The following is a 14,838-nucleotide window of genomic DNA, read 5'->3' on the forward strand; positions in this document are numbered from 1 at the left end:
AATGAGGAATTTTTAGTTAAAGTCTGATTACTCATGTAATTTAATGACCTTATTTTTAAAAGAAATCATTGATGTTGGTCACATTTGGGTTGTTTGTTTAAAAATATAACTTTTGATCACATTTCAACAGATTTTGTTACTATAAAATTGAAAAGAAAACACCAAATATGGCGGCATCCTATCCTCAGTGACATGAGTGTAAGCTTTGTAAGATACAATCAGAATGGCCTGAATGATCCAAAGAACATTTGATTTATTTGTAGTTATGGGCTGCATTTGATCTGTGATTTACAAAACCTTTATTCTACATATGAAAAACACACAACATACATTTTCTAAGCTTCTTCTTGCATTTGGGTCACCTGTAGTTGATTTAAGCAGAAAAACAGAGGAGTTTTATTCAATAAATTAAAATGTTATTGAAAACTTCATTAATTCCAGTAACTCCATGACTAAGTAAAACACATTACATATATAAATCACAAACAAACCCATGTTTGAAGCCTTTCTTTCTATTAATTATTATGGTTTGACGCTTACAGCTACTGTGAACTTAATAAAAGTATGCTAGTTATCTGCTTAATGGTTGTTATTTTCAAAAGTTACTTCTAATCTGACAAATCTAATTAGAACATTTACTCTAACTTATTTCTAAAGTTAGCATACTTTACTTATTATAGTTGACAGTTGTCTTTGAACCATATATTAGCACATGTGGCTACACTCATATGGCTGAAGACCAAAGAGTCCATAGTCACTATTGACAGAGTTAACTTGTAAACAGCGACTGGAGTTTCCCCTCCCTCTCCCTCTGTCAAAGAAATGAAAGTGAAACTATTTATGTCTGTGTAATGACAGCGTAGCAGAAGGATTTTAGCACAAGTAAGTGGGTCGATTCATGTTGTGTTAATTTTGAAAATGTCATGTTAAGTCAATTTTGTGCGTAAACTTTCCAAATCCTGCCTTTTCAGTGTATTTTATTTGTCTCAGCTTATGTTGAGTCTGAATCAGTCTGAGCATTAGGAAGTTGGCATTTGGCTGTTATGATTTACAGGACCTATACCAGAAGTTCAGTGTTACAGATTAAAATCTCTTAAAATTGCACAAAGCAGGAGGATTTCAGTTCTTTCACTATAGCTGGGTTTAGCAAGATTACAGTGAAATGTAATAAAGTCAAAATTTCTGTGTTTGTCAGTGAGTGACAATCATTATCAGTGGCAACTGTTGAACGGCAATCAGTGGCTGAATATTGACAACGATCATGTGATCGAGACTCACTACTGCCAACCTGGAGCAAAGGGGATCAGCATCAACACAAGCCTAGGGTTTGTATTTTTACGCTCTGTGTAAAATGGGTTTAGTCATGTATCTACAGAAACCACATGAAATATACCATAGTGCATTTTTTGTCAATCCACAGGAAAGTTTTTATAGACTTTGATGAACTGAAGACTAATAACCCAGCACTGAGGGTGCAGAGACTGAGCCTTGTCCCTCAGGGTCAAGAAGAGGACATCGGATGGTACTTCAGAGACGACAGCCTGTGGTGTGAATATGGAACACAGGTAAAGAAATGTGTTCTCTCTCTCAGGGTCCTGACACTTTGTCTGGGCTAATGTCTTTCTAGTATCATGCGTGGTGACTATTATAAACGAATGCAGCAGTATATATGGCATATGAGACTTTCCAGTAACTGTGATCTTGAGTTCTTGTGGAGTATGAAATTTTATGTCCAGAAAGAATTTTGTTTTTGTTCCTGCCACCTTGCGGAGAAAAAGCTAACTTCTGTGTTATTGTGAACAAAGCTGAACATTTTTCATCTTCCTCACCCCCTCAGAGCTCCAACATGTCATCATCATCCATCAACAGCAAAGACATCGAGACTCATTTCACTCAGAATCCTCAGGGAGTCATTCAGTTCAGCGTTGGCTCGACTGTATACTCACTGGATTTTTCCAGTATGTGGCTTTGACGAGTTTCTGAGAGCTATTTCTACAATCGGGTGAACATTGTATGTATGCAGTTAGATGTAACTGAAGGTGTTTAAATTTGCAGCCATGACCCAAACCAACGTCACTACAGGCTTACGCAGAAACTTGCGCAGGAGACCGAAATTCACCTCAAGCCCCGCAAAGTAAGATTTTTCAACCTTAGTTCAGTCATGCTTATGTAAATGAAGTGAAACATTCTAGCCTCTCTCAGAATAATAATTTTACAAAATACTTCACTTTATGTCCCTGCAGCATTATCTCTGCTTCATTCCTGCCTCTGGCTTCACAATCCCAGTTATACAATCCCAGCTTCAAGTGGGAGTTTATGGGAGATGAAGGACAATGGACAGAATACCAAGCACATGTAAGTACAGCTTCTTATGTACGAACTTTATTCTCCAACTTTCAAAATTGTAATCTTTTAACATGCATTCATTTCATCCTTGAGCTTGGCTTTTTCCACAGCATGATGCTGCCACACCATAGGTTTAACAGTGGTTCTATGATAAATGCTTTCCTTTTGTTGCCTTCCTTTTGTGGCACAACTTCAATTGCTTTGAAGTTGTGCCACAAACTTTTTACTTGCAGCTTATGAAATAAGAAGTACCATGAGATTATCCAAGCTAAATGTAGCGACATTTATTTATTATGATTTATAATTTTTTGCAGATATGTTCGCTTGATAGTGCTGCCATTGAGAAGCAATACCAGCTGAACCCACAGGGCCAGATCCTCTTCAGTATCAGAAACTTTTCATACAAACTGGATTTTGCCAGTAATATACACAATTCATTCTCAATAATCCACTGTTTAATTCAAGAAGCCTCTGAAAACCATTATTATTTACAGGAATGTGCCAAATTAATAATAATATTGGGACAAGAAGAAGCGTGAGGCGGAGTCTGGACAACGGAGCTCAGAAAAACAACAGGTAAAGCAGTGCACCTTTTAGACATGTCTTTTATTTTTGAAAAGTTTATGACCAACTTCCTTTGGAGTAACTTAGTCCTTACATGAATGAATATAACAGATTCTATATAATGTTTCTACTTATGCTCTATTATTCCCCTTAATCTATTTCTATCTTATCTTCTTCAGCTCAGGTACAAATGTCCATTGGCAGTTCCAAGATATCGATAGGATTTGGAAAGATTATTCCAAAGTAAAACTGAGTATTTCTTTTTATTAATATGAGAACAGCGCTGTTAGAAGACAAACAATTGCTAATAAGTTAAACTGTCCCTTATTTATGGTGTCATGCAGAGTTATTGTCAATGCAGCGTTTCCAGTCCAGACATTGAACTCCAGTACCAGCAGAACCAGTCAGGCATTATGACATTTGCCACCCGCAGGTTCAGCTACGAGCTCAACTTCTCAGGTGAGCAGCAGAAAAAGTTGACAAATATGTATTTCAGGCAATGCAAATACAGCTGTACTTGTACCTTATGCAGATATTAAGGTTTTAGATGTGGAAAAAGTTAATGTACTCCGTCTGCTTGCAGCCATGACTCAGAGGAACCTGTCCACAAATGCCACCAGGTCAGTGAGACGACTTCTCCAGTGATCGGGGCGGATTGTTCAGAGGGAGGAGAGATACTTGCACGTTTTCCTCATAAGCTGTCTTGTTTCTATCTTGGTTGGTGTTTACAATATTGTTAACATAGAATGAAGCAGAGATGCTCATAGGTTTTCAGTCCACTTTAGAATTAAAATTTGGGTTTACTTTCTGACAAGATACAGTATATCTCTTATCAAAAGTATGTTCTCATACATCATTCTGGGCTCCTACAACTTTCAGGTCAAAATCCCAAAATTGTCTGTACTTCCCAACCTGCTGTTTAAGTATAAATACAAGTGAAGTAATGGCAGGTAGTGATGTCAAGCTTTAAGTGTAGACGCTTTACAAATATCTGAATGTGAATGTAAGAAAGTCTGCAGATGGAAAATGCTTAAAAATGTCTGTGAGGGAACTCTGCTTAGTGTTTCTTCACAGAAAGTTTCAAGAACTGTACTGCCCGTTTGTAAAATGGTTTACATCAATTAGCACTATGTAATGAAACTAAGTGGTATTTCTGATTAAACATTTAACGTCACGGTGGTTTAGGATGTAATAAATGCGGAGACATTTAGATTATAGGTTTTTTGCAATATTTTGGGCCATAACGCACTTTTAAATGTTCATGAAATCTGCCACAACAAAAGAACTTCATTTTTGCTTTTCAGTTTTATTAAGATGTCTTAAGCGTTTCTAATTTATCTAGAAATGGTTAATACAATTGTTTCCCCTTCAAATAAAAGTGATCACAAAAAAAAAAATCAAACAAACAGTGACCATCATTTGAGAATATTAGATTGTATGCTTTTATATATGTACAGATCTTCATGGAACCACTTCAGAAACCAGCACCTGGACACAAAACGAGGCTCACACTTCACACACAGAACAGCAGTAGTTTACAAACGGCCTAATCAAAGACCTAGTTTCAGTTAGCTTTGGGGTTCTGCTACAATATGTGAAAAAACACTCCAATAAACCAATCGAGTTAATCAGAGCAAAGCGTTAACAGTATGGAAATGAACAGAACCTGAAGAGCGAAGTTCATCTTAAAACATTAAATAAAATGACAATCAGCAGAATCAATGCGAATCTAAAAGACCCAAAATGTTAAATTCAGAGTGAATTTACATTAATATCTAGTCATTAATAAAATCCGACAGAACAGTGAAGTTACTGCAGGTCACACACAACGAGAGCTGGTTCCGACAAACTATTTTCACCCTCAAGAACCGAAAAGGATTATTGCACTCGACTCATCTAAGGCCTCTTAACCCAGAATCACAAAAACAAAAAAGATGCCAGGGACCTCACGGAGCATTCTATAATAAAATAACTACACAGTTACATTTCATATTAATGCACATGAAGTATGGGGATTGTGATATGGTTGGTCACTAGAAACAAAAATCTCCAATATTAGTTGATAAAAAGAAAAACAGTTTTTAAATTGATGTGGTCAGTGAAATGCAACCAAGCAAGTCACATCCATTGGAACAATTGTGTGTAGGCATGGGCCAGTTACTCTTATCAAGGTATGTAAAAACTTCAATAACTGCAAAAGTTTTCCAGTGTATCGTTCCCAAATCTGTCTTAGTTTTTCCCACGTGGAAATATTTCCATCCACAGCTGTCTTCACTTTAAAACTGGAAACTAAAGGAGCGCCATCCACCCCTATCTTTAAGGCAAAACATGTTTTAAAACCACAGTATAAAAACTTGAGAATCTGATGCAGCTACTTGAGCAGTTAAGCCTGACTAACATTAGCTAGTTTTAGTTACTTTATGCAGAATGTAAAAAGAATAGAAAAGTTGTGACAAAGCTACAACTAAATTTAGCAGGTGTTTATTTAATATTTTTGCTTAAGCCTATGTATTAAAATTCAAACAATAAATAAATGTTACAGAAATTCACTGAAAAATCAGCTGTTGAGAGGAAATCCTGATCTGTGACTAGAAATTCATCTCACTGCTTCCAGGCTCAAGCAATGGCTAATAATTTTGAGGAAGAACAAAGAATTGTATTTTTACCGCATTTTAGTGATTCTTATAGGTTATGTGAACTAGATGGAGCAGAACTTGGAGGATGGAGAATTGGAAATGTTGGCAACGTTTTTGAAATCTCAGATATAATAAGGTAATATTATAACTAATACTTTTGCAGCATTAGGACTCATTAGTTTTCCTGTTTTAATAAGTGGTAACATACTTATTAAAGTATGTTATGTTTGTTTTTTGTGTTAACAGTACAACACCATGATATGATCCTCAATATAATAATGTTTTATCCTGACCCATGCCTACTTGTGTAACAATTGAGTGCTGCTTAGTTTTAGACATGTGCCCTTGTAAGGCACAAGAACAAAAGTGCATACTTTCCACATCGCCTTTAACATTGAGATTCCTTGGAAGAACATAGCAGTAACAGCCACTCCGCTATAACCAGAACCAGAAAGGAGAAAGACTCTGCAACAATAGAAACCAGGTTATTCACCTGCGAAGCTGATGAAAGCAAATGGAGGCCAATGTACAAGCAATGGAGATCATTTTGGTCATGGTACAACAGAATGAAGCCCAGAAGGATTGTCCAGTTTATCTTTAGAGAAACATATATAACGTGAAACTGCAAATAAGTGGTTTTTAAAACCATGCTTACCTCCCAATGAAATCACACACCATTCTTTAACCTGAACCTCAAAATCCCAAAATATTCTGGAAAGGCAGAGGAAGTACAGAAGCCTGAAAGTGAGCAAATGTGAAGTGAGCACAGCAAGTTTTCTACATTTCCTAGGTATGAAAATGAAAAAATCGTGTTCTTTTAAGTAAAATACTCTCCCTCCATTTAGGAAGTCAACAATGAACCAAACTCAAATTCAACTTGACCCAATCGATATATTTGCCTGGGAAAGTACAAAAACAGTAGGAAACCCCCATCATTGAAAGGCCGAAGCGTAAAAGAAGTGAAACCCACATCTGACCGTTGGCGCGGGTTTCATTTTCCAGCAGACCGTCAGCACGAGACGTTAAATTAGACGAGATTAAAAGTACAAAAACACCTGTGAAAGTGCTCCACAATCATCTGTGAAATTCAAAGCGCTCATCTCTACAGTCTTTAAAAGAATATACTTCATCAGGGGTTCGTTTTCATTTTCGTTTCAGCCGAATAAGTCCTGCAGGTCATTGTTCGCAGACGCGCTTGGTTTCACTCCGCCTGGGTTCATGCTTGGGGCAGAACCCGGCTGAGAAAAGTTCTGTGGGCTGAAAAAAGGGTTTGCCTGCATCCCAAACCCGCTGGGCATCCCTCCCATCCCTACCGCCATTGGAGTCTGAGTGTTCTGGGCCGACCCGAACTGACTTGCCCAGGGGGAACCGCCTCCAGGTGCGGTCTGGGGACCTATTTGGTTGAGAGAGACTTTGGGTTTGTTGGGTGTAAACAGGTTGTCCAAGGCCGACATGTTGGCCGGTCTGTTCGTCAGCCCAGACGGTCCTTGATTCTGCGTCAGAGCCCCGAAATTGGGGGTGCTGGTGGTGGAGGCCATTCCTCCATAGAGGCCGGGGCCCGAGGGCCGCATGCCCATCCCAATGCCCCCAGACTGGAAACCCATGTTGGGGTTGAAACCGTTAGAGACCGGCCCCACCATCGGACCGGAAGAGGGGAAAGCAGACACGGTAGTGCCTTGTACTGGGGGTGGCCGCGCTGAGCTCGCCATGGACAGGCTATTTAGAGACGTCATGCTGTTGAGCAGGCTGCTGGTCAGATCTTTAGTCTGCAACACAGAGGCGAGTTAAAAACCCAACACATTTTAGTCAAGTTGTGCGTTTTTGTTTGGGAGAACGTTTCTGGCTTCACCTGTGAGTTGCTGGAGGACGAAGGTTTGATGGCCTGAGGTGCCAACGGCTGCTGGCTCCTCAGTTTAGCTGCCTGTTCCTGTTCCTTGGCTAACCGTTGTTTCTCCTCCAGAGTCAGAGAAACCTGGAGAGCAGCAAGAAAGCGACTGGATCACAGCCAGAACTCTCCATATTTATTATCACCCATTTAAAAAGATGAGTAAAATGCCTTAAAGTTATCCATATTTTATTGCTCTAACATAATCTCACTTTCTCAAAATTTGAGAAAATTCAACCTTAAGTGACTTAATCCTATAAGAAGCTTTTGTTTAAACATTTCCTATAAAATAGGGCTCAACAGGAAGTTACCAAGGAAGTGTGGCTATTAAAGGAAGTGAAAGACTTTCTATAAAATCTTACCAATATTGCTTCAGTGTGTGTAATACTACACGAGTTCATATTAAGATGATGATATCCAATGTTGCACTACCATGAAACTAAAACTTGAACCAGTTTTAATCAGTGTTAAAGCTGGTTGAAGCTTTAACACTGAGGCCTCAATTAGGCCTAATTGAGGCCTAGGAACCCTCAATTAGTCATATGCAACATTGGTCTTCCTAAATATATGAATATTAGGAGGACAGAGGTCAAGAGGACATGAGGAGTTAGGTAAATAAAAGTATTCAATAAAAGCAGTTTTGTTTAGGTTTATTTATATTTGATGTCTACAAACGTGAAGGAAGCTGTTATGAGATAATTTGAAAGATGAAAGTGTGTGTGTTTACCCTGCTAGGCTGCGACGGTGTTGCAGCAGATCCATTTTCTTTCCCATTAACACTTGCGCTGCCAAATATGTCGTCAATCTGAAAACAAACAAGCCGCGATCAACAGAAACCCATACATTTGCAATTTCTTTATATTTCACTGTTTTAAATGTAGAGTCAAAATTATTACCTGGTTTCCAGAGTTTGGTGGGCTTTTAATTTCTTCTGTGGAATTCCCTGGATTTGTGATGTTTAGACTCCTATTATATAGAATAGTAAAATAATATTCACCACCATATCCATTAAATATTTTCATTATTATGGTCGATTTTATGGTAAATAAAACGTGAAAAAAACCTCTGCTGCTCTTGCATGATATGCAGCTGCTCCAGTTTGGTTTTGTGTTCAGCTTCCATGCGGTTCAGCATGTCCCGGATTACCATCATAAAAGAATTAAACTACAAGGAAACACACATTAGCTTAAGTTATGAGAAAAAAATATACTTTATATGAATCACATCAGTGGTGTACCTGATTTAGGTTGAGGTTACTGTCGATACTAAGAGAGACGAGGTGGGGCAAACTCTTTGTGGCGAGATGCTCTTTGGGGATGCCAAGCTTCTTGTGGGTAAAGGTGCATTTATAGATTCCTAAAATAAACAGCGACCACTTGAAATAAACATTTAATGTTTTTTAAAGTGTGAGAACGGTAAGAAAGTTATTGCAGCTGTTGTTTGTTTACCCAAAATGCCCATAAGGACAGCTGGCTCTCTGGAGGGGATCTGCTGAAGGAAGGGAAGGATTTCATCGATGACAAACCATTTATCTAGATATTCCAGAATCTTCCCCAGACACACCAGAGAGTTCACTCGCACCTGCACCAGAACACGAGGTGTAGATTAATTAACTTAAATAATAAATAAACAAATAAATAAACGAGAGTTGAGCAGGAATGACTGAGACTCACAGCGAGAGAGGACGTCTGGAGGCAGGCTGATTTGATGCGCGGGATGAGGGAATTCTTCATGGACGGATAGTCAATCAGGTTGGCAAACGTTGGGATGATGTTCAGGCACAGCTCCTGCTCAGCCAAGAAGAAGATGTTACAGAATGTGACAGTTTTATGATGCCAAGTGTGGCATCTGCACTCCCTGTCCTCTGGAGATAAGGAGGTGATTCAGAAATGTAAAGGAAGGCTCCAAGATTTTGCTGCAGAATGCTTGAAATATGCACAACAATGCTTTAGGGATTGGCAACTAGTCTAGGAAAAATTTATGCACTTCAAGTTGGCAATGTCTAAAGCAAAAAAAAAAAGCAGCTGAAAGCATTTTTATAACAGTGCCAACATATTTTCATTTTCTGTTTTTTTTTTGTTACTTCTGGATTTCAAAATTAAGAACTGAAAATCATATTATATAGACTAAATTGTTTATCTGTTAACTTGGGTGTGAATGGCTTACAGCTTATGAAAACCCAGAATTATGTTTCCAAGTGCAATAAAATATTATATAAGGATAATACAAAAAATATTATTTTCTAAAACAGAAATGTATTGGTACAGAAGGAAAAAATGATGACACACAGTCACTTACAACCTAAGCAAGAAAGATAAGCCACAACATGTCACTGCAGAAGAAGCTGGCTGTTTACTAAATACTTCAGTCATGCATCTTAATGGAAAATTTTGTGGAAGGAAGATGTTTGGAAACTTATTTCTTAGCTATAAGACATATTGCAACAAAATTTACAGATATCCAGTGAATCTACATTCTTGTTTTTGAATTTAATTACTTAAATAAATAAAAATTATCAATGATATTCTTACTAAAATCCATCTGTAAAAATAAACCAAGTGAACAGTTTTCCATCTGTACCTGGATCTGAACTGAGGAAGCCTCTACAGCCCTGTAGACCATGGGAAGCACGCTGTTCTTAATGTCATCTGGCGGTGTCTTCGTCAGCAGCAGGTCCATCTTTTGCAGGAAGATTAGCAGGATCTGACCAGAAAACACTCAGTTAGGAAACCAAGACTGAAAATCAGCAGCATGGCAGCCTGTCTCTAGCACAGTATTAGGGAAGTTAGATGTGATCAGTGAGTATGATTTGAGTGAGTTTAGTGCAGATGTTTTTGCTAGGCACAACACAAATCTAGCCTATAGCCGAAGTGTGACAAGTACACCACAAGAAAACAACTCACCATGTTACTAGCCTGAAGAGGCATGGAGAGAAAAATACAGAGAAAAGACTTCAAACGGATGCAGTAAACCCAAAGCAGCAAGCTCTTTAGTCAGGTTAAATTTACAGTTTTAAACATGCATGTCATCTTGAGCTTCTTGAGACAAATCATTTTACAAATTTAAAATTTTTTATGTCAAACTTTCAGAATTTTCCAAACTCAAAACGTCACCTTAAAATCTTGGTAGAAAGAGCGGTAAGAGATTCAAAAGGTTTTCCATGGATGGACAGATATTTTAGACAACAGGATAGTGAATAAAGTATGAAAAAAGTGAAGGATTTTTTCCATTCTTTATCTTCTTTTCCCATACTTATCCACGCCTGGACAATAATTTCATCAGATTCTTCAAGACAGTGTAGGAACTCTGTTTAAATATCTTAAAACAATCAGGTGTCTCCAGCACAAGTCCATCCCTTGGTTCTACCTGAAGAGGCTCCTGCTGTTTGAAAACAGGCGTGAGGTCAGGCAGGATGAGGCGAACGTACTCTTCCTTGGTGCACTCTTCGGCAATAAGCAGCACATTTGGCAGCACAAACGGAACCATGTCTGGGTTGACAAACTCTGAGGTCAATGCCGGCAATATGCGGTACACCACAACTCTCTGGGCGGAAAAAGAATAAGGTATTCAAGTACGGGCTCAAGGGAAGCAAAAGAATCACACTTTGAATTGTAAAAGTATCGTTTATCACTGGTTTTAGGTTTGTACACGTATTAAAAACCAGTTCCACGCCACTACTTTACCTTTGGTAGCTTTGGCAGCACTTTTGGTAAACCTTTGTAGAACTGAGATTTCTGCAGGTTGTCCCGTTGAAAGAGTGTATCAAAGTACTGCAACGTTACTGCTCCAACATCATCGAAAAATGGAATCTACATTTGACATAGAGATGCGTAACATGTCAGACATGTCATATCATATCATTATTGGTCCGTTTCTTTTGTATGTTTACTGACAGACTAGAAGAGCAAACCTTAGTCATCTGGTCTGCATCCGGTCGGACTGTCGGCGAGACGCTGAGTAACATCTTGACATGCTCTCGCACTTCCTCTGGGATCTTACTCAGCAGGGCTGGATTCATGCTGCTCAGCTACAAATTTAATAGAAATGTTAAAAGAAAATGAATGAATAACTGAATAAAAATCGACACCCTACTTTGTATGCGTTTAAGTTTGGATCTGGACTCACCTGATCCAGCTGCCTGCTGAAACTCTTAAAAATATCGTGCTTGTTGACTTGGATTACAGGTTTGCCTTCATTGAAAACGGCGTGCATTATGACTCCGAGAGAGTACATGTCGGAGGTCGAGTCACAGCTGACAGACAGGATGTATTCAGGGGCCAAGTACTCCGGGTTGGGGAGGCAGAGAGGTGGAAGGTTGGGCTCCCACTCTTTACATGTGTACTTCAGCTGAATTCAAGAGAAAACAGGGATGGGAATATGAACAAGGAGAAAAATAAAAAGACGCTCGATGAAACTTCTGATCAGTACTGTAACTACCTCAGTGTCCGAAGGGTTAATTGAGGATATGCTGAAGTCAAACCCCATGATCTTCCAGGCTCCGCTCTTATTGAGGATGATATTATCTGGACACAAGTTGCCGTGGACCATCTTAACCCCACTGTGAAGAAACGACAAACCCTCCGAGATCTGAAGGGACAGAACAAACAAAAACAATTAAATTAAAAGCAAATGAGTTTCAACAACACATTACAATAGCTTAATATCCACTCTTAACTGGGTATTAAATCCAGAAATGCACACACAAAAAATGATTTCAGAAAGGCACCTTGTTTTTGTCCAATGGAAAAACATCAGGTACTCTTTCTGTGTATATCCCTAACCCCTAAAGAAATACAATAGCAAGGCTGCATTGAATAATATAAGTTAAATAGATGAAGGAAGAGGATAGTAATTTTAATGAAATAAAGCAAAAATGCAAGTTAAACTGAGAGGATAACTTGTGAGGAAATGAGCTGGCATTCCAGCCAGCCAGACATCATCACAGTATTGACAGAAAAAAGGCGAGGCTTGCAATTGATCTGGTTTTACTGGCTTTTAGACAAAACGGCATTTGAATGCATATCAGGTCCACAGGAGAACAATGCAGGGTTCTGAAACCTGCTCAACAGCTGCTTAGAACCCTAAAACAATCCATACGACTGGCTGGTACATCATCAGAGCTCAGGCGCTTTGTTAGGGTGGAAGAACTGTTGCCAGCCTGACATTTTATAGACCAAACAAATGTCTAAAGCAAATGCTAAACTAATCAATCAAGACAACAAATATTACAATCAACTTCAATACATCCAGTCTCACCTGTAGTAAGCCATATTTGGTCTCCACATCATAGAGTTTGTATTCTTTGATGTCTTTGGGCACGGGGCTGGGGAGGTTGTCCCACTGGCCCAGCACGTTGGACAGACTGGCAAACACTGGCTCTGTGCAGAATGCCAAGCAGTCCCTGGAGGCCAGATTAAGAAAATAACAGCTTCATTTATCATTCTTTGAATATTGATGAGCCTTTGTTCACATACAACAACCACTCAGGCAGACAAAACCGTTTGTTCTGCATTATTTTCATCCCTGTGACTCATTTTTGTTTGTCCTTGATAACACCGCTGTGTGAACGCATCGACGCTCGTCTCACCGTGACTCTTCCAGAGGATGCTGCACGGTCAGGAGGCGCGGGTGACGCAGTCTGGTCAGCTGCTGCACTCCTTTCTTCAGGGAATCGATGATTTGGTCCTTGTCAAACTTCTGATACTTGTCGATCATCTTCTTATCAAACACAAACACTGCTACTTCCTGAGTGAAACAAAAACAGAGCGTGGACATTAGAAGTGTCCAGCTGTGGAGATCTTTCTCTTTCAGGATTTCCAAACATTAATTAATCATTGACAAAGAGGAGATCTTTCTCCTTCAGGATTTCCAAACATTAATTAATTATTGACAAAGAGACTGAGCGCCCAGGAGGGTGTGAACGCACACGCACACTCACCTGTTTGGTAGACTTCTTGGTGCCATTGTAGATCCTCCAGCAAAGGCCAGGACCTCCGCTCGCGATATGTCGGCCAACCTCAAATTCTCGCGTCACCGGGTTGCCCATAACGGCACTGGTGACATCTGCTGTCACTTTAGTGACGGTGCTTTTCAGCTTGTTCAACATCGACTCCATGTTCAGGCTTGATCCAGCAGCTGAGGCAACACATCAGTGGTGAACACAGAGCACAGATAAGCAGTTTAAACAACGTGCAGACAGAGGGGAAATAATAGTTTTTGCAATTACTGAAAGAGACAGCTGTACAGCTTTTGTCAGAGAGAAGCTGAAACAGGAATCCTAAAGCACCTGCATGAACATTTGCACATCAAAGAGCCCACCAGGAGGTCTCTAAGGAGGTTGCAGTACTATAATTTAAGCCGTAAAGTGCTAAAAAATAACTATTATATTATTCAACATTCACGGTATAGATTTATAACAAACCCAAGATGGTTTCTGTAAACCAGGTAAAATGGGCAGTGCACAATAAATCAGCTTTCCCCTAAAATGAAAGCTGAGGTTTAAACTATTTGGGGTTTGAAAAGAGTTACAGAGGCCAGAAAACTATTTTTATCACACGTTTGCTCTGGTAGATGTTAAGTGTAAAGCTGCTACATGGACGAGTGATGTCCATTTTAAAGGCAATGATTGGATTCCCCTTTAACCACCTGAAGACATTTCCTTGCAAGACACCTCAAATATTCCTAAAACAGCTTAAAACATGGCTTAGCTACACAACTTGTTACTGCTGATAGGCTAAGCCACGTTTAAGTGATTAGTTAAAATCAGTAAGGGTTATTTTATCTTTCTCTTCATGAGACAGGTCTGATTATGAAATATCTTGGGGTTAGCCAAGTTAGCTGTCTTGTATAGCCTAAACGCAAATGTCCACTCCAGCCCAACAGTGACATCAAAACTATCGTAAATGTGTCATTTGAAAACTTCCTCTGATTTGTGACAAAACCCTTCAACTGACATTAGCCTTACGAAATGCTGTCAACAAATATAAAGTATTTTGCTAAGATATACCCAAGCTAACAAACTAGCCGCCAGCTATGCGCAAGTAAACAGCGGCGTTATAACCAAGAAACAGACATTTACACCCAAAATGTGTCACTTTAACCCCCCCCCCCAAGCTACTTACCGTAATACAAAAGAGACTCTCAGGTTTCAGTCTGGTTCTAAATGGATTTCATGCGGCGCTACTATCAGTAATGGCTGTGAAACACAGCCCCCATGTCTTCTTCCAGCAGCATACGAAATGAGTTAGCTTAGCATGCTAGGTAAACGACAGAGCTTACTTCCGGGTATTTTTCAGTGGCGTCAGGTGAGCATACGTCACGAGTTTTAAAAAACATCCTCTCCCCCCCCAAAAAAAGTATCGAATTGTTTCAGAACATTTTTACTTACGTTTTCACTGGCATAAAATG

At 39.3% G+C, this 14,838-nt stretch overlaps 2 protein-coding genes across 3 annotated transcripts; one reads left to right on the top strand and one right to left on the bottom strand.

The window, feature by feature from the left end:
- The first annotated feature begins 784 nt into the window (after window positions 1–784).
- Window positions 785–4,581, top strand: LOC114160953 (uncharacterized). The gene is made up of 11 exons (XM_028043909.1): window positions 785–882; window positions 1,196–1,325; window positions 1,421–1,565; window positions 1,838–1,958; window positions 2,056–2,134; window positions 2,244–2,355; window positions 2,661–2,766; window positions 2,841–2,922; window positions 3,090–3,153; window positions 3,255–3,369; window positions 3,494–4,581. Coding segments are annotated over exons 1-11 (1,017 nt in total). The 5' UTR covers window positions 785–881; the 3' UTR covers window positions 3,556–4,581.
- On the bottom strand, window positions 4,329–14,702 carry scyl2 (SCY1 like pseudokinase 2). 2 transcript variants are annotated; one of them, XM_028043907.1, is made up of 19 exons: window positions 14,553–14,702; window positions 13,370–13,566; window positions 13,019–13,176; window positions 12,688–12,832; window positions 11,869–12,018; window positions 11,557–11,778; window positions 11,342–11,458; window positions 11,115–11,240; window positions 10,798–10,974; window positions 10,335–10,346; window positions 10,012–10,134; window positions 9,105–9,218; window positions 8,880–9,012; window positions 8,669–8,787; window positions 8,495–8,595; window positions 8,328–8,397; window positions 8,159–8,236; window positions 7,396–7,518; window positions 4,329–7,312 (listed from the first exon to the last, which is right to left on the bottom strand). In XM_028043907.1, the coding sequence occupies exons 2-19, from the start codon at window positions 13,544–13,546 to the stop codon at window positions 6,701–6,703; spliced, it is 2,757 nt and encodes a 918-aa protein (XP_027899708.1). In that variant the 5' UTR covers window positions 13,547–13,566; window positions 14,553–14,702; the 3' UTR covers window positions 4,329–6,700. The 2 variants fall into 2 exon arrangements, with proteins under 2 accessions (XP_027899708.1, XP_027899709.1); XM_028043908.1 differs by lacking the exon at window positions 10,335–10,346.
- Between the last annotated feature and the right edge of the window lie 136 nt (window positions 14,703–14,838).

The sequence above is a fragment of the Xiphophorus couchianus genome, chromosome 17 (genome assembly GCF_001444195.1).
Source record: "Xiphophorus couchianus chromosome 17, X_couchianus-1.0, whole genome shotgun sequence".
Classification (NCBI taxonomy): domain Eukaryota; kingdom Metazoa; phylum Chordata; class Actinopteri; order Cyprinodontiformes; family Poeciliidae; genus Xiphophorus; species Xiphophorus couchianus.